This window comes from Serinus canaria, chromosome 12, assembly GCF_022539315.1.
Source record: "Serinus canaria isolate serCan28SL12 chromosome 12, serCan2020, whole genome shotgun sequence".
Classification (NCBI taxonomy): Eukaryota; Metazoa; Chordata; class Aves; order Passeriformes; family Fringillidae; genus Serinus; species Serinus canaria.
The window spans coordinates 3527699-3547590 of NC_066326.1; the positions used below are offsets into that span (position 1 = coordinate 3527699).

The 19892-nt window shown below is 44.9% G+C and overlaps 1 protein-coding gene across 1 annotated transcript in view; it reads left to right on the forward strand.

Annotated features, from left to right (window-relative positions):
* Window positions 1-8592, forward strand: part of RYBP (RING1 and YY1 binding protein) — a 38622-nt gene extending 30030 nt beyond the window's left edge. The window contains exons 3-5 of the mRNA XM_050979417.1: window positions 3722-3898; window positions 4013-4111; window positions 7997-8592. Of these exons, the coding sequence (XP_050835374.1) occupies window positions 3722-3898; window positions 4013-4111; window positions 7997-8249 (529 nt within the window). The 3' untranslated portion in view covers window positions 8250-8592. The remainder of the gene's footprint in view (window positions 1-3721; window positions 3899-4012; window positions 4112-7996) is intronic.
* Window positions 8593-19892: the final 11300 nt, after the last annotated feature.

Consider the following 19892-nt stretch of genomic DNA (forward strand, 5'->3'; position numbering starts at 1 on the left):
AGACAAATGTATTTCAGCTTTTTCATGCAGCAGTGTGTCCTTGCTGCAGAGGTCACGAGTTGTGCAGATGTCTGCTCCTGGGATGTAAACTACCGTTCAGTTAATGTGAAACAATTTATTTGTCTGTACATAACTTTGAAAGCACAGTTTAATTTCATTTAATTGCTCTTAGTTTTAGAGGGGGAGAAGACAATCCTTTTCATGTTGTAAAAAGAAAAATGATGTGCATTTGTTTGTCACATCAGTACTGAGTCTTTACTCAGGTTGTCACCTAAATCGGGGGAAATTACCCTAGCATAACTTCACTATCATAAAGAAGTTGAGGAAGGAGAGAGCACACTTATTTCAGATGCTTGCATTGAAAATTCAAGAACTAAGTCAAACTCTAAGTATTGCATCTCTTCAGATAATTTTTGGGAAGCTGAGGGTTTTGAGCTGTGAGTTGTGAGTGCTGTTGGTACTAACAGCCTTCTAGTAGGTTACAGCATAGTTGTTCCTTAAGCATGAGTGCTGGTTAGAAAGCCTGAAGAGGCTGAGCTAGGGTTTGATTTTTGTCACTTAGATGTATTCTCTGCATACCTGAACACTTGAATGTTGCAGAAAGCAAACCAGTGAGAAGATGTTGGGATTAAAAAAATGGTTAATACTTGTTTCTGTAGCTGTTCTTAAAAATAAAGTTTAGAAGTAGTTGCAGCTTCCTGTTCAGATTGTTCTGCCTAAGTGATAACTTCTTTAATATAATAGTGGTGTATCTGGGTTGAAGCATTCGCTTTGGAGGTGGCCAAATAAATCATTTTTGGTAGGCAGGGAAACTTGGAGTAAGTTTTGGATGTTGCAGCTGCTTTACTCAATTGTGGTTCCTATGGTTATAGTTTGCTGTGGTTAAAAATGTGCTGCTTGACTTGCTTTGCTTGGCTTTTTAGTAAAGGACTTTTAACCAGTGTGTCCTGGCTGTAGTGGCAGTGTGGGCCTTACTTGAAGGATTTTATTACTCCTATTATTATTCCTATTACTCTGCCAGTTACTTAAATTACCTGTTTTTTACCCTCTTCCTAAGCTTGCTTCTGGCATGGGTGAAACAGATTAGGAACTGGAAAGTTGCTGGGTTATTTGAATTATTTTTAAAAAAATCTGTTCTAGTAGTGCAGCAGACTTTGAAAGATGCTCAGTGTTGACCAAAGTCTCAGCAGCTCTGTGCTCCCTCCCTCATGGCAGGAGCAAACCCATGGGCAGGGCTGGTTCTCCTTCTCACAGGTCCATGGCTGCTTCCTGCTCTCTTCCCTTCCAGCTTTGGCTTTGCCCTCACCCATCCTGGTGGGTAAGAGGGAATATGTAAATAGGGATTTTGGAGAAGCTGTGCTGGTTAGGTCAGTGACTGGCCAGAAAATGATCAAACTTAATAAATGCAGTGTTCTGTCACAGGTTCAGATAAGGAGCAGAAAATCACGGGGCAGTGTCTCCACAGGAGTGCTTTAAAGCTGGTCCTTTTGCCATTCCAGCCTTCTCTAGGAAAATACAGGGGGACATATTTATGCACATTTGGATTTTATTTTAGTTTGCATTTTAAAATTTGTATCTCTGTTCAAGCAGTGCAGCACTCCTGCAACAGGAAGGACAGCTGCACAAGTTGGGCACAAGGCTTGGAAATAACATCACAAGGAGCACATCAGAGTTGTGTAAAGTGGGAAAACCACTCAGAGTCATGAACTGGGATTTCCCTTCAATGGCTCGGGTTTCTGACTTAGCTGGTTGTGTAAACAGCAAATAACTGAGTCTGGGCAGAAGTGGCAGCTTCAAGCAGTGAGTTAATCATGTATAATCATGCAGGGAGATGGTATCTGCCCTCTCTTTGAAGATTTCTTGACATTTTATCTTTTTTTTTAGTAGGCAGTGAGCAAAAGTACGGTACTTGCTTGACACAAGTTACTGTTGTCAGCTTTTAGTGTGGTTGCATCAATCTGAAAATCTTTTCCATGTAACCAAACCACTTCTTTTTACATGTTCCTTCTGAGTCAGACAGAATTTGCTGTATACTGGATTTCTAAGGATGCTAATTATCTTCACTATTCTGTGGAACAGGTAACTGCTTGATCTGATCTGCAAAACGTTTCAGTATCACAGTTAGTTAAGGCTGAAGACCAGATCTTTGTTCACTCAGATGTGTATGCAGATTGTAGCATCAACTGAGTTACAGTTTCTATGTTGGGTGAAAAGTCTGATTGCCAGAGATGGGTCAGGGACCTGATTTCAACTTGTTGCACAGACTTTATAATAATCTGTGGTAGAGAAATTCAATAATTTGGTATATCTGGCTTTAGTAAAAACATCTTGGTACCATTATACAGGAAATCAGTACCAAGAGAGGCTTTAGCAGACTTAGATTTTCCCATGACAGGGAGTGGAAATTCTCTGCATGTTCCCTTGTGTGTATAATCTCTCAATGCAAATGTTATGTATGAGTAATTAATGTTTTAGACTTTTTTTCAACACATCACATCACTAAGTAGGTGCTTGAAACCTCTCTTGATGTTCGTAGTAAAAGCTGGGTGCAGGTACAGAGCTCTGCAGCACAAGCCCCTGGGATTCATCAGCTGTAGAGCTGATGGTACTTGGGTGCAGCTTTCACTGGCAATCTGTTCTAGTCTGATCTATGTGCAAATTTGAATTGTATTTATGAACAATTTAACAGCTCTAGACAAGCCTGGGCAACTGTTGCAATTAGCATTTGGTTTATTATGGACGACTAAAGGAGTTGATTACCTGGTTTTGTTCCTCTCCCACGAGCTGTGTGGTCACAGGGAGTACAGATCCTTCTGGAGTGTTGAAGGAATTGAATTGATCATGAATAGCTGAAGTATTCAGAGTATAATTTGCTTTGTGATATGCCAGGGGGGAGAGTTTTTGAGTTGTCGGAAGAGAACATGAGAGTTTGGATGAGGAATGCAGGAGAGACAAAGGTACCAATTCCTGTGGGATATGAGAGGATCAATAACCAAGATACTGGTTCCATGCAAAGCTCCTGTCTGTGTAAGCCATAATTTGCAGTGGAAGCAGCCTTTGAAAGGCAGCTTGCTTGTGTTTTTTGTCTGAGCACGCTGGGGGCTGGGGACAATGGTGTGAGGACAGTGTGTCGCAGGCTGGCACGGCTGTTCCCAGTGCCGCTGTGAATGCCCACTTGTCTCCTGTGCTCCTGCCAGCCCGCCCCTTGGGACAAAGTCATCTCAGTTACCTTCTCTTGTTCTTTGTTATTTGTGCAAGGTTTGCTGCTGCTGAACCAGAAGCTTATTTGAGAAATTAAACTAAGGATATGAAGGAGGCTGATGTTTATCAGGAAACTTTTTTTTTTGTCACATTCTGTTCCTTTTCTTAAAGTGTAGCCACAGTGTATGGCTGGCAGCTTCTTGAAAGCTGATTTTTCACTGCTGTTCCCCCCAAAATTGGCTGTGATTTCATGACATAGATGAAGAAAGGGAGCATTATACTTAATAATGTTAGATACTAAAACCTGATGAAACCGCAGTTCAGAGTATTTCTTTCTTTTAACGTTTCTGTCTTGTTTGGTAACAGCAGTAGTACTTCACATCAAATAAGGACATCCATTTGGTTCTTTAAGTGGAGTGTTCTTCCCTGGTTGCTGAAATAAATCTTCATACTGCTTTCAGTGTAGTTATTTTTACTGTGTAAGACTGACTATAGATCTCTCTTTTCATTGTCATTATAGAAAACCTAGAATAAACTCTCAGTTGGTGGCACAACAAGTTGCCCAGCAATATGCAACCCCACCACCACCTAAGAAGGAGAAGAAGGAGAAAGTGGAAAAACAAGACAAAGAAAAACCTGACAAAGAGAAGGAGATTAGTCCAAGTGTTACAAAGAAGAACACTAACAAGAAGACTAAGTAAGTTTGAAGGATGCAGTATTAAATGTGATGTGATTTCAGTAGCACTGTGCATTGGTTAATTGTGCAGTTAAACCGACATTGTAATCTCCCTCTTCCCTCCAATTCTCACAGACCAAAGTCGGATATTGTGAAAGATCCTCCTAGTGAAGCAAACAGCATACAGTCTGGGAATACTACAACAAAGACCAGCGACTCAAATCACACTTCAAGGTAACTCTAGACTAAAGTTGAGCCCGTGGTATCTGAGAACTGTGTTAAAAAGCAAACACTTATTTTTTTTGATGTACAAGCACTTGAACACTCCACTAGTGAGGACAGATTCAGGCTTTGGAAATATTAATTCTGTTGTCCATTCTGATTTCATTTCTCTGCTAAAATAATTGTATTGTCAGTTGGGTTGTAATGCTTTTGACTATAGACACAGTGGGGGAAAAACATTAACCAGCAATAGTATCAAATTCTTATCATCACTTGATAGCAGTAACAAAGGTTACTTTTTTACTTCCTTATCTGTAATTCAGTCACTGTAATTGTCAAGATAATTTTCCAAGTATACAGGAACTAAGTATACAAGAACAGATTTGCTGGGATCTTGCTATCAACAAAAAGCACAAATGGCTGGTTTGATACTTGGCTGAGTTTGAAATGAATGTATGGAGAGAGGTTTGTTCCTAGTCTTGCCTATACTGTTCTTTCATTTTTTTAAATCAAAAATTCAGCATCACAGAACAGTTTTTGTATTATTGAACTTGAGGCAGAACTGAACTGGTTGCTTTGCCTGGGTATAGGAATTGCATCTCTTTCAAATGTGCTGTAATAGGTGTTTTATAGTGAAGCCACATGAACTGGGGTAGTATTGGCTGCAAACACTGGTAAAGCACATGGGAAATACGGTTGGCACTGCTGTTGGCATTCAGGTTGGCAAGGTGTGACTACAGAAAACTCTTGTCTTGGAAGTTTTTAAATAATAACGTGAAAATCTTGAAAAAGAGGGAATATCCTTTGCACAGTAACCCACTGGAATGCAGTGAGGGCAGTGTGACATCTGCTGTGCCACAAGACTGAGCTGTTTGCAGGGTCTGCTATTAACTCTTCCTCAGCCCCCAAAGAGAGAAGTGTCCGTTCCTGATTTGATTACAGAAAGGCAGCTTTATTGCAGTGACTCTTTTCTTGTCCTGTTCTTCTTTAAATGGTACTTATTTTGAGACTTAGGATGCAGGAGACTTGATGTACTTGACTAATGACATAATACTAAATTGAGAGATTACATCAAATAATTGTTTTTACTCATTAAAGGAGTCACTCTGTCTACTGCAAAGTCTTTTAGTCCATGTTTTGTGGCAAGCTTTTGCCAGGCCTCATTAAGCCTTAATAGTACCAGGTCTAGCTGGGTATTTTTAAAGGATACCTCATCTCCTTCTTAAACTGTCTTTTTAAGTGTTTTATTTAGTAGAACTTTTCTTGCAATTCTCAGGAGTGCTGTCAAGAGTCTTTTTCTGATTTTTACAGAATGATAAGTTTTTTTTCATGCCCAGATTGCTTAACAGTTTTTCTGGGTTTCTTCATAAATTGTCTTTTAGGGCTCTCTGGATTTTTAAGAAATCCTGTTTAAATTTCTTGGATACCATGCCTGTTTCTGACAATATGCCTTGGTTTATACCATGCCTTCCTGTGTACTTTCAGAGTGAATGTTTTGAAACACTTCACTTATTTGGCCATAAAATCCTTTTGCTATAAACCTGAAGCATCGGGGTGTTTAATTTTGCAAAATAACATGAGTGGGCCAATCCCTTTCTTCTATAAGAGGCAAAAATTGTATGCATGTGCTGAAGAGATTGGCGGTTTCCATCTGTGCTTAATCAACTCTTTGTACTGGGGAAACCCTGAAAACCTCCCAGAGAAATGGTTGGGAGGCTCAGTACTGAAAGTGATAATGTGAATGTTTGTGAGTGGGACTGTGGGGAAATCCTGTACCTCAGCCCTGCTTCCCACAGCCCTTCCATGTTACTTTGTCCTGGCATTTAAAGATGTATGGGCAGCTCCATTTTTTCTTTTTTTTAAAGCTAATTACACCTCTCAGAGCTACCTTTTAACGAGCAATAGCCAGAGTTCAGGTCCAACCCTGTAGGAAGGCGGAGGCAGCAAGCTCTGTTCCGGTATCTGGGCCAGCATTTTGGCTGTTTCTGAGTACAAGAGGAAACAAATGACCCAGGCAAATTACAGGAAGGACTGGGTTTCCTAGAGGAACTCGGAGCTCAGGGAGGAAAATACGTCCTCGTGCTGTGCTTCCGGGAACAGCGGCGGCCGTGCGGGGGATCTGCCGGGACAGTACCGCAGCACCGGTGGAAACCTCAAACCCTGCTGAGCCAGCTGGCCTTTCTTGTAAGCCACAAACGAGGTGGCATCATTTCCTCTCCCTGTGGTTGCCTGTGCAGTTCGGCAGCTCCTTTGAGTGTGTCTGTGCAGCGTGGGTGCATCTCCCTGTCCTGGGAATCCACAGCGCGGCTCTGGGCTTGGCAAGGCTGGTTCCAGAGCGAAGGGGCTGCTGCAAGTAGGAGTTTTACTGAGGGCTAGCCCAATGCAGCCGTGTTTTGGGGTTTTGTTTGTATTTTCTGTCTATTAAAAATGCTCTTCCGGTGGTACTTGTTAAAAATTGCAGCAGCCTCCTAGGTTAGATAAGAAAATGCTATTTTTGGTGCCGTAACTTTATTTTTGGTGAGGAAGTTTTCAGAAATACAATTGTTCTATTTTGGAAGTTGTACATCTGTCCTCAATGCATTTTTCTGTTCTGATTCTGGAATACCACTTGGATAACTGCTGCTTAAGGACTTTCTCCTTGTTAACTTACCACTGCAAGCCATTGAGTATTCATGGCGGGTAGAAAATGAGCTTAATTCCCTCTTTTTCTGTTTTACTGCACTAGCCTTGTGTGCTGCAAGTGAGGAGGAGAAAAGGCAGAGTGGTTTAAAAGCTGAAGCTTGATCCCAAAGTAAATTAACCTTCCCTCCATCCCTCTCAATAAGGCAGCTCTCAGCAAGCTACTTTTCACTGATGTATAAAGACTCTCCTTTTTAATTTCCCTATTGAGAATATTCTGCTGCTTAAGTCTGACCCTTAATTAGGAGCAAAAGCTGTAAATTACAGCAGTCTCTGCAGCTGACTTGGAATTTGCTGGTAGCTGGAGGAATGTCCAAGGCTTGTTGAAGCAGAGCTTTGGACCAGCCCATGAAATGTGCTTGAATGTCAGCTTCCTAGAGCTTCGACCCTTATTAGCTACATTACTAATTGAATGATAGCACAGCATGCAAATTACTGAGATAATCCTGAGCAATAAATACCAGTGGGTTCTTTTCGGGTGATTTGTGGTTTTTTCTTTCCCCTTTTCTTTTTCCCCTAACCAAAAGCTCTGGCTGCAAAAAATACCGTTGTACATTTTGGATTTTATTTACAATAGCCTCGATTCCAGAGGGAACATTATGAGCTATTTTATCCATAGGCTGGTTGGGCATCTGATTTGTATAAGCTCAAAGCAGCTGAAAGAGAAGCCAAGTTGTCCCAGTGCCTGTGCTGTTTGCAGCTGCAGAGTTCCAACGTGGGGAATGAAAGAGCCGTGGCCGAATGCTTTCATGTGGTTTTGTATTGCAGAGTCACAGCCTTGTCTCATAACATCAGGGCACATGATGAGATGGTGAATTTAGATAAGAGAAGTCTTTCATCTGCCCCTTGGGGAGGAGATCCTTTGCTCTGTCTGGCTCCTGTCCGCTTGGCTCTGCTGTGGTGTCCTCCTTTCTGGCAGGGTTGGATAAGGAGAAGCCTGCAAGAGACTCCCTGTGCAGAGCTCTGTGAGACAGGTTGTTCTCTGGAGCTGAGTGTGCCCTGCAGCCCTCAGAGGCGCAGGGAGCCTGCTGGCACAGGGAGCAGGGCACACCTTCATCCTGTGCTCTGCCTGCCTGGCTTCTCCTCCCAGCCACTGCCAACTGTGCAGGCGAGGGAGCACAAGTCACATCGAGTTTGTTTTCAAATGCTTTTCCTAATAAACTTCGCCTTTCTCCTTTATTTTTATCCTTTTAATAAATGTCTTCTCATTTGTTTTAGACCTAGACTGAAAAATGTGGACAGAAGTACTGCACAGCAGCTGGCAGTCACAGTGGGAAATGTCACAGTAATTATCACAGACTTTAAAGAAAAGACTCGCTCTTCATCCACATCATCTTCTACAGTGACCTCCAGTGCAGGATCAGAACAACAGAATCAGAGCAGCTCGGGCTCTGAGAGCACAGACAAGGGCTCGTCCCGTTCCTCCACGCCCAAGGGGGACATGTCGGCAGTCAACGACGAATCTTTCTGAAAAATTGCACATGGAGTTGTGGAAACTATGAATCAGGGTATGAAATTCAAACACTCCACCTGCCCACGCTGTTCAAATCCTGGAGAGCCTCTTCTGTGCTTGAACACACTTTCTCGGACATCGACCTCTTACTGATGCAACCAGGAGAATTTCTGCTTGCCGTGGGCATCTGGCCACCAAGGAATTTCTCACCCTAGCGATTACTCTTGACACTTTTATGTATTCCATTGTTTTATATGATTTTCCTAACAATCATTTATAATTGGATGTGCTCCTGAATCTACTTTTTTATAATATCTGCTGTGCACAATTTTCCATGAACATGACAACTTTTTGTTTTGGGGTAGGGAGTGGGTGGGTGGGGGAAGGGGGCTTTATTTATTGCATTCACAAACTCCATCCTCTTTCAACATATCCTTTTTAAGTTCAGTTCTTCTTCCAGTTATACTGTGTACTATCAGTTTTGATATAAATTATATATAAATATATATATAAATAAATATATATAAAGGGTTATTTGAAACCAATACATGGAAACGCTGGTGCTTGAAACACTGTGAAGTGATAAAACAAAATAATTGAACCGTTCAAGATCTGGGACAGTCCCCTTCTGTGAAAGTACTGAAACTGAAATGGAACTGGTCTTAGGTGAAAAGTGTTCCTGAAGGTTTGAACCTGGATGGGACCTGTTCTCTCTATTGTTCCTTCCCCGTTTCTTCCCTAAGCAATGGCTAAAGCATACTGGACACGGTTTTAATTGTTACAGCTTGGGATCTGAGATGAGAGAGGATTGCTCCAGGTAGCTGGTGTTTCCCCTAGGGTCACTCAGGTTGGTGATGTGCAGGTCCATGCCCAGCTGGAGCAGAAGCATTCCCATTCAGACTGCTGGTGTTACACCTCAGATCCGTGTGTTTGGTAACATGAGCATGGCTGTGTCATGCACAGCCAGTCCCACGCGTGTTGTTAATGAATTCCAGCCAGCAGCCTCAGTGTCCCAGGTAACTAGAACTGGAGTGGTTGCTGTGGGTTGAAGGCAGCAGGGAGCCTGGGAGCAATCCCGAGCCCAGGAACGGAGCTGGTGCTCACTCCAGCCGCATGCGGGTCGGTGCTTGTCAGCCCTGTCCCATCTATCCCGTCCATGCTGTTGGGGTGGCTCTTATCCTTGGCATCCATCTGTGTCCCAGGAGTGATTTCTGAACAGCATCTTGTCCAGTGATGGGCTTGTCAGCGTTCGGACACTTCCGAGTCTCCTGCTGTGGGAGCAAAAGTAGGGAAAAGTTTTCGTGCTGGCAAGTGAGTGATGTGTGGCTCATGCTCATGACCAGCATCTCCTTCATTCTTACTCTAAAGCTATCCAGACTATGATTTCTTTTTCTGGCCTGTTAGTGTTGCTTTACAGTTTACCTTCCATGCATTATCCTGCTAAAACACTCGGCTGAAGAGGTGAAACAAACTTTTGTTAAAAAACAAAGCAAACCCCAAACCTCTTTGGCTTTTCATCTTTATTTAGTGGCCCCAGGATGCTTTGCAGTAATTTCAGGCACAGAGGCTGTGGCTTCATCTGACATCAAATGCATAACTTTTGGGCATGATGAAAGAGGGCCACATTTTGACAACTTTGTGCCTGCTTGTTATATTGTGAATTATTTGCTTGGCAAGAGAAATTTCTCTTTGTGAAGGCAACCAATTTAAGATTTCGTTTAAAATCTGTGTGGTTTTGAGTAGCAGATGTAGGTTCCTTTCACACTGGTGACAGAAATGTGTGACTAAGGGATCTGGTAGGGCCCCTGCTTGAAGGCATGTGCAGTGGCAGTGCCTTGGCAGCAGTGGTTTTATTCTGACCGTTAGCATGGGCACCCCAACTTAATTCTGCTTATATTCACAGTATAGGCTGTCTTTTGTAAGCATTTTTAAAAGTATTAAAGAACCAAAGGAAAACAGATGCTTCCTATGAGCATCAAGACAATTTATTATACATAGTTTTAAATACTATGAATATCTCAATCCACATTTTAACATTAGTGGGATATTGCAAAGACATTCCTTTTCCAGTTTTTACTATTCCTTTAAGGGTCTCAGGGAGGGTAAACTGGTCAGCCATATTTATTTATTTTACTGAAATGTATTGGAATAATTTTTTAAGAGAGATTTTTTGAAGATGCCCCTGAACTTGTATATTTTGCACTGCTTTATAAATGATCCATTATCAATTAGGCTTGCGTGCATCTCGGCCGTGATCCAGCCAAGAGCGTGAGCGAGTGGCCGGTCCCGCTGGCCTCAGCAGGGCCCATTCTGGTGCTTCAAGTCAAACCACGTGCTCACCTTCTTCGTTGGATCTGGGAATTTGTGCAAAAAAAAAAAAAAAGAAAAAAATAGCATTGTGTGTACCAGGAAATTGCTTCTTTTTCAAGTGAAACTAGACCTGTAGATCAGTTGAAAAGCTTTAACGCCGTACCCAGCTACTCGTGGTAAAGTCGGTAACATCTGTCCCTTTGGCGTGCCTCCTCGATGAAGTAGCTTGCTACAAACAGATGGGAAAATTTCTTTGGAATGAGTGACCTGTAATTCTGCAATCAGTTAGGAAGTGCTAGCTAAGCATTGAACCCTCAGCCTCATCCGTAGCTGTTGTGTTGTGGTTTGAAGGACAGCGTTTGCTTTCACCATTTCGGAAGTTGGCGTTCCCGCGGCACCGCAGGTGTGGTTCCCACTGCGCTGTGGCCGTGGGGCCGGCCTGCCCTGGGTGGGGAAGGTGTTCCAGAACCAAACCAAGCAAACACTAGTGTAGGGAAGGACCAGATTCACGGTGTTCAGTGGCACAGAACGCAGGTAAGTGAAGCACAGTGTTACGATGGCAAAGTTTGGACTCTTACACAGACACACACACACAGACACCGACACAGCTTGCCTGACTCGCTCAGTTGAAGTAGTTCTGCAAAGGAAAGGTGACAGCGTTTTAAACCACCAGGCTATTTATTTCAATTGGAACTTTGCTTCAAATTGGACAGACCCAAAATTTGGCAGCAGCTTCTGTGAGTTTATTTCCACTGAGATGTTTTCACCTGCCTTACCAAGATCATTCTCAGTCTACTTTTTTAAGCTCTACCATAAACTTAAATTATTGAAAATTTATTAATTGCTGACTATATAATAACCTTTGCTTGTATGTAACCGAATGGTTTTAAGAGCCAACATTTAGAGTATGACAATGGAGCTGAACAGTTTTTAATGCGCAAGCAGTTCTGTTCTTGTGTATGACTTGTAACCTTAATTTACTGTGTAAAGATGGTTACATTATTTCCTTAGCTTTGTTTGTTGGAGACAAATATAGATTGCTTGTTTAAGTATGTCAAAACATAATCTTATCTTGTGGATTTTTATGTTAATGTATTATACGAGCTCTATTTTTCATTTGCCCAGAAAGACAGCTTGTATAACGCTTCTGAAAGTTTTTCCGCTCTGTAAAGTCTTTAGAGCTGACAGTCCTGTTAGGTTTGTTTTAATCTTCATGCTAAAGTGTCAATGGTGGTTTTGTGAACTGGTCAGAAATTCACAGGTCTTAAATGTTTTTGGGAAATTTATATTGGACACTGCTCTTTGTCTAGCAAATAAAAGATGTTAATATATTCCTGTTACTGGCATGTGCACGACTGTTATTAGAAGCCACTTTATCATTTTCCTGCTTTAAATAGAAATGTCTATTTATGAATTCTGCTTGTAGTTTTTTCACAAATAAAATAGTAAAATTTAATTAAATCTGCAAGCTCTCTTTTTTGGGAGATGCCAGTATTCAGAAAAGGTGGAGAGTCCTGTTGTTGGAGCAGCTCCTCAGTGTGTCCTGCTCGTTCCTGAGCCACCGCTCGAACACCCACTTCTGCAAACACAGGTTGTGCCCATGGAAAACCTCAGTCAAGTGAGTAAATCCGGTTTGTTCCCTGGGACTCATGGCTTGGGGAAGATTTTGTGGCAGATGTCTGCAGAATTTGGGTTTCTGGTCCCTGGAAATAATATTTTCTCCCCTTTCTGTAGCTGCAGGAGTGGCAAGACTTAGTGCGGAGGATTTAGTGAGAGCCCTTGGGAGTTCCTTTGCCTGTCTTGCACTAACAAAGTCCCAGGAGTAAATTTAATAAAATGTAATTGAGAGTCTTAATTGTATTTTTGTAGCATAAAAATACTGGTATTTTGCAAGCAGTGTTTTGGTCTCTGCCTAGGAAACAAGGTGATGTGAATTACTGTGCTCTTTCTAGCTCGTGTTTCCCCTCCACCGCTGAGATGGGAGATGTGTGATGTAACTGTTCAAATATGAAGTTGAAATTTGAAAACAAAGCAACGGATAAAATGCCAAGGGGAGAGAATCTTTTTTCCTGGGAATAGGAAGGCAGTTCCTAAAGGAAAAGGCATTTGGATACTTTTAGGTGTGCTGAGGGAAGTGTGTGTTACAGAGAGAGGTCGCTTTAGAAAACCCCATGTGCAAACAGACGCTTGAATGCTTTTAACCTCACTTGGAAGCGATTCAGGTGCCTTTGTGCCAAGAATGAGAAGAAACAGGAAAGGTAGTTGTTGTTCTACAGCCCTGAAAAGCACTTGCTTGGCATGCTAAGGACTGAGGAGAAGAACAGTCCTTGCCTTGAAGAGTGTACAGTCACTGTCCTCAACCTGAGACCAGCCAAAACTGCCAGAGGGGCAAAGCATAAGAGCTGCAGGGAGAGGAGGAGGCAGCTGCATCTTCATCACCTTGATGCTTGAATATGAAGGTAAAAGCTTGAATGGAGCCAGCAAAAGACTCCCATGGCAGTGTTGTCTCCCTCAGAGCCTGCCCAGTCACCCCTTTGCTGGGATTTCAGGTGACTGATCTGGAAATTCCTTGCCTTGGAGCCTCATGGGCCAAGGGCCACTCCAGCGCTGGAGCTGCAGTTGTCCCTGCCACTGGCTGTCACTGCATGAAGAAGATGCAGTGCCACACTCATGGATTTGTGGATCCCTCCAGGATGCACGTGTTCAGACTCAGGCTGGTGGCTTGCCTGGCAGCAGGCTGGGTGGATTCCTACAGCCCCACTTGGTTATTTAAAGGTAAACCTGAGTCTATAAATGCTTTAAACAGAGCAGAGCTGTGAAACTTCACTTGTGATTCACAAACTGATCAGATTAAAAGAAAACCAGAACAAACTGATCTGGAGAACCAGCAGGATCTGGAAGGAAGAGGGAGACTGGCTGCATTTTGTAACACCTGGATGCCCTTGTGCCTTTTGTAGTTGTAACAAGGAGAGGGAAATGTCAGGTCTTTCTGCCTGCCTTTCTCTTGGCTGTTCCTTGAATATTTACGTGCCCAAGTCTTGCTTGCCTTTGCTCCTGCTGTCAGCAGACACAGCAAGGCTTGTTCACTGTTTTCCCTTATGCTGATGGATTGCTTGATATTTGTGTGGAGCCTTTTTCCAGACAGGGTTGGGGCTGATGCTGATTCCAGCTGAACACATCTAACAGGAAGACACTGGAAACTTCAGCTGTGTTTTCTCATTGTTTATTCTCAGCAGAGAAAAACCTTCATGCAGAGATCACCAATAACATCAAAAGCTGTTTCAGAATCTCCTAATCAAAGCACTTCACACCACTGCAATTATCCCTCTTCCAAAACTTCCCCGTGGCAGAGCCTGGAAGCCTGTGACAGTGAGGAGCACTCTGTGCCTAGCTCTGGTCTGCAGTTAGAATTGACAGCAAAGGTAAAAATGCTGCCTTCCTGCAGCCAGTGCTGCACAGCTCAGCACTAGGCTGCAGTCCCCTGGTGCTCTCAGACAGGGATCACTCCTCACTCAGCAGGAACTGATCTGGCAGCCCTGGCTGTGCAGGAAGCACGGAAGGCACGAGCCAGTTGTGCTTCCTAGATGAGGAATCAAGAAACAAATACTCCCTTGTTCTCCTCTGTCTCCATACAAAAAAAAAAAAAAAGAAAAAGAAAAGAGAGAAGCATTGCTCTCCACCATGACTATTTATTATTCCCAGGATACTGGAATTTCATTTCTTTCTAACATTCTTGATTTTTTCCAACCTCTTTTCCTTCATTATTAGGAGTTGTCAAAAGTGTTCTGACATCCTTAAGAGACTGTTCCGCTTCCCCCTTCTCCAAAACCGTTCTGAGAAGGACTGAAAATGGCACAGTGGCAAGTAGAGAGTCCCAGTGTGAGAATCCCTGCTGCTCCACATCCCTGCCTTGGCAATCCTCCCTTCCTCCTGCCAGCAGGTGAGGCAGAGGCATCCAAAGCTGATATTCCCTTAAATGCTGTGAAATTCCCAGTGTATACACACTTGATAACAGCATATCAAAAGCTTTTGAGGAAGCTTTTAAATTGGCCACAGCTACTGGAGCTGGACAGAGTTTGAGGGGGAAAATCTGAAGTGTTGGGAAAAAACAAGTTTAGGAGCTGAATTTGGGTACAGAATATCCCTGTGAGCAGGAGGAGGCTGGAATGCTGGAATGCAGGAACAGCACGTAGTGGCCCAGGTAAGTAGAATGGGAATGGATAAAGCTGATTTTTGTTCCTCCCTATGCTGTGCTGTCTGATTCATGTTGCCCAGGAGGTTTGGTGTGGGGTTGGCAGGAGGAGTTTTCCATGTTTGTGTGTGTATTTTAGGAGGGATTAAAGCTCACAGTAGAGAAGCAGAACCACTGAAATTTTAATTCTGCCTTCAGCCAGGAATTGATACCTATCTAATACATACAAGCTACAATCTTAAATATAGATGGTATATTTTTACATAGGTTGTAGAGATATTCTACAGGATAGGCTAAAGGTGCAGTGAAGTTTAAAAGCACAGCTTGTCAAAAGTTGTGTCTGATAGGGATTTACTCTTTTTCTGAGTCTCTAGAGGAATCACCAGCATAAGCCAAGAGTAAATAGGGCCAACAATCCCTCCCACCCCTTTTGGGTGGTTATTACTCTCTTACTCTGCAAATTGGCTTTCACACCAAGTAGGCTGTCTGTGTTCATATGCTTTACTTCCCTATGGGTTTATAAAAATAAGATGAAGAAAGAGCAGGAAAAAAGTAGCTTTTATTAAATTAATTTCTTTCTGATCCAAGAAAGAAAATCATGGAGCAGCAGAAGGAACTGGTTAGGGCTCCAGGCTGATGCTCCTCTCTGAGTGAGTTAATTTATTTATACATCCAGATTTTTTTCAAAGGTTTGAAGAGACATCCATCAGCCTTGAGCCTCCCAATGGCTTTGGAAGAGCCTGGATGGAGGAGCTGCCCCACAGCCAGGGGAAACCCTGGGGTGCCTCTGCCCAGGAGCAAACAACTCATGCTTTCAACCTTTCTCACACGCACAGTCCCTTCTCTTCATTCCCAGCAAGGAGAAGCCTCTGAAATCTCAAAATCTCTCTGCTCAGCCTTTGTGAGAGGTCGAGGCTTTGGCTGAGGGTTAGGGCTGCATCCAGGCTTTGACAGGATTGACAGCAGAGCCTGTGGAAGCCTGGCAGCATCCCTGCTGCCCAGGACCTGTGCTTGCTACCAGGAGACAGGGGATGGAAACGGATTTAGCCGCTCCTATTGTTCTCCTTACTCAAGGCAAGTTTTGTTGGTGTGAAGTTAAGGGAGGGAAATGTGGACTGGAGTTAGGGAAGCTCCCTGGAAAAGGAATCTGGTGATTCCCGGGGGGCGGGATTGCCGCGGCAGCGCGGGATGTGATGGCTGCGTGACAGTCTGACAGGGTTCGACCTGTGCTACAATGGCACGGGGAAAGTGAGTGATGGGAACCTCCCCTGACTGCAGAGCTCCCGAATTGTGATGACACTCACAGCGGGAGGAAGCCTGGCGGGGGGTGGGAGAGGCTGACTGGGGTGCCAGCTTTTGGGAATTGCTGCAGGCTGCTGTCTCTGACTCAGCCCTGGCTGCTGTCTGTGCTGGCTGCCTCCACCTTCCCACTCATCCCAGGAGGGTCTGCCACCCCCCTGCCATCCCCCTGGTCTTTGCAGGGTCTGCCATCCCCCTGCCATCCCCCTGGCCTTGGCAGGAGGAGCCAGGCTGCAGCAGCAGCAGCAGGAGAGCAGCCTGCTCTGATTCCCAGCGCTGCTGTGCTGTTCCAGCAATCCTGGAGCAGATCTGGGGAGATGACCCCATTGGACACCCCTCACCCAAAGCTTTGTCAAGCCTTCCACTTGTTTCCTGCCTCAGTTTATCTTAGCATGCAGGACCAGCTCTGCTTTTGGGTCCTCATGAACCCATGTATCCTCTCCTGTCAGAGATGCAAATTGTCATTTTCCTTCTGTGCCAAGTTATAAATCCCACAGATTTATATATCCAAAGTCCTCATCAATCAAGAGATTAGGTCAAAGGCAATGAGTTAAAACAAGTGGGAGGTGACTCTGTTGAGAGCAGTGAGGAGCCACTGTGAAACTCATTCCTATAGAGCTGGTGATTCCCCTGAGCTGGCTGTTGTGTCACTCTACCCTCTCTGCCAGCCAGAGAGCTTAACCCGTGTAGAAAAGGTTTTATCTAAAGGATTTCACTGGAGTGGTCCCTTTCCTCCCCACGTCCATACACTGTCTGAGGAGCAGGAGCTGGATGGAGCAGGATGTGAAGCTCTCAGACCCCTAGTCTGCTGGCTGAAACCAGAAGGCAGACCACCCTCCTTCCTTGGCTTGAGGAGGAGACTGCACTGAGCCACTGGAGTTATTCCTGCTGATGTGTTGAGTGCTGTATTTTACACATGGCTGGGAGTGACTCTCAGTGCAGTGCAGTGCAGTGGAGTTTGTGCCTTGTCCTGCTGGACACTGGGAGATGTTTTTCCCAAGAGCAGATCAGCAGTTTGTTTGTAGTGGGTTGATGACTCTCCTGATGCTCAACAGGTTCTCCTTCATGTTGGGTTTGCCAGAAGGGGGCTGGCATTCTCAAAAGCTGGGATGGTGGAGTGGATCTCAAACAGCACTGAAATCCAGGGTTGTTTTTCTCTTTTCTCACCTTTATCTACCATTAACACTACTCTTGACATCTGGACTAGGGTAAATAGAGATTTTTTTAACTGTATCTCTGCATCTGGATTATTTCCAAGTTGCTGGCAAAACTGGAGGTAATCTGCTCCTGCAGAGACCTGGGATCTGGTCACAGCCCTGGTGGCACACAGAAGCAGAGGGTGAGCAGGGAAATCTGCCTCTCTGCTCCAGTCATCCCTGGCTTGTCCTGTGTGTTTGGACCCTGAGATGCTCCTGCTGAGGCTTTCACAAGCTCTCTCTTGGGATTTTGGCCAGTGCAAGTAATTCCACTCGGGAGTCTTAAAACTGCTGCCCAGGGAGGCAGAGCTCAGCCTGCAGCTCTGAGTGCATATATCCTTGCTGTTCCATGGATTAAAAAAAAAAATAAAATAAAATAAACAGTGGTGCTCTTACCTCAGGCTATCCATTAGGAGTGTGATTTAGTGCAGGGAGGGCTATAAAGGCAGTTGATAAATCTTCTGTGCAGCACAAATAAAATCTCTTGCGGGAGGAGGAAGCGCCCTGGATAACGGAGCGGGGAGGGAACGGCCCTTTCTCCCTTGTCTAATTAGGCTGTCCAGGAGGAGTTAATATAAAATAATAGATCTGGAAAGCCCAAATCTTCACAGCCTCAGGAAGGACTTCATCCCCTTAAATTACGAGGCTAAGACCTCATTCAACAGTGCTTTGAAGGAGATCAGCTGGCAGCGCTATTCACGGCGGCTGCGGGCGCGGGCGCTGCGTGATTGCAGCATCTTCTGAAGAGAAGAGCTCGCTCCTGTTCCCATTGAATGCTACTATTTTTATCCTCCTTAATTTCTAGAAGGTATTTCCAAGTGGGAAGCAGAGCAGAGAATAGCAGATCTTAACTCTGCTCCGTGTAACAATTGCTGTAAAAAGGAGGGAGAGATGTTTGAAATAGCTTGTGTCTATTTTTGGTACCACCAATGTGGCAGCAAAGCTCCTGGAGGTGTTTGCAGTCCTTGGCACCCTGAGGGTGAGGGGGAATGGGGTGAAGGGGTCACTGCTGGCCCTCTCTCCTGACTCTGCCAGGAGCCAGATGTTCCTGGGGATGTCTCAGAGGGGCCATGGGGAAGGGTGATGCTGGCAGGGAAAAGGGGGTGTCTCTGCTTGACTCTATCCCCCTCCCAGCTCAGGAGACCCCTCCTGTCTCACCCCTCCTGGGCCCCCCTTGCCTTTGGAGAGCTTTGATCCTTTTCCATATGGGAGGCAGAAGACCAGAGGGACTTAATTAGGTGCAGTTACCTCACCCACCGCAGAGCAGCCAGGCCTGCTGGCATGAGGTCAAAGAGGAAATCCTGGGCCCACCAGGGCCAAAGTGGAGGAGTTTTGGAGGATGCCTTGGACCTTGTGCTCTGTCCTGCTGAGCTATAAAAGGCTCAAAGTCTTCCAGCATCCTGGAAAGGCTGGAGAGCTCAGGAATGACAATCACTGACCCCTGGATTGCTGTTGGAGCTGTGGGGCGAGGGGAGTGCTTTGGGAAGAGGATAAAACAGGATGGATCCTGGAAAACACAGCCTGGGACTGAGCATTGTGCAAGGGGGCAAATAGGGACAGTGATTTGTGAGTCCCCATTTCAGTTTGTGACCTTGGCCACGCAGTTTTGGATGTGTAACAGGGCTTTTATCTTGTGATTATCCCTTCTGCAACCACAGCTTTTGCTTCTCTCCATGCCCAGGTTCTCTGAAGCTGCTGAGCACAATGTTGGCACACACAGCCCTTGTGCTGGACAGAAGCGTCCTGCTCCACTTGAACATGAAATATAAATCAGAGATCAAGTGAATTATTGTGCCATGCTGCTGCTCAGGCAATAGGGAGTCTTTAAATCAATCAGGCCCCAAATAAATAAATAAACTTGCAGCAGACATGCTGGAGTGCATGTCTGATTCCTATCACAGGCAGTAATTCAAGGCAGATGCTTGCAGTTCTCTGCTTCCCGCTCTGTTACCTGGGCTGCTGGAGTCACAGGAGACAGAAAGCAGATTTTTTTTTCCTAAGCTTTCATTATTGTTGCCAAAGAAACCATTTCATTTGCTTGCCACGTGTGCAGCAAATCTGGTTCAATCCATCTGGATGCCAAGGGATGAAGGAGCAGGGCTCTGGGGAGGGAAGTCTGCAGAGTGCAGCCCCCTCAATGCCCGTGATGTGCCGTGACCCTGGGGATGGGGCTGGGAGCTGCAGGAGGGACAGTGCTGCTGCTGCTGCTGCTGCTGCTGCTGCTGGTTGGAGAGGCTGCTTGGGTCCCACTTCAAGGGTTTGACCTGCACGAGCATCTCCACAGCAGCTTGGACAGCTGGGTGAGCTGGGGCTGGAGGGCTCATCCCTCAGAGATCCTCCAGACACCACCCCAGGGAGCAGCACTACCCCTGTGAGTGCCTGCCTGGGAGATCCTTCCACCCTCAGGCACTGAGACTTCCCTGGTTTTCCTTTCAGCTCACACTGGCACTCGGGAGGGAGAGAAACATTTCAAGTGTTTGATCTTTCTGGGCTGCTCTCTCCCTCCTGCAGGTGCCGGGCTCAGGAGCAGAGATCAATGGGGTTCTGAGTCTGCCTGGCATCATCCTACTCCCTCCTGGCTGGCATCATCCTGCTCCCCCCATGACCAGCACCATCCTGCTTTCCCCATGGCTGGCATCATCCTTCTCCCTCCTGGCTGGCCCC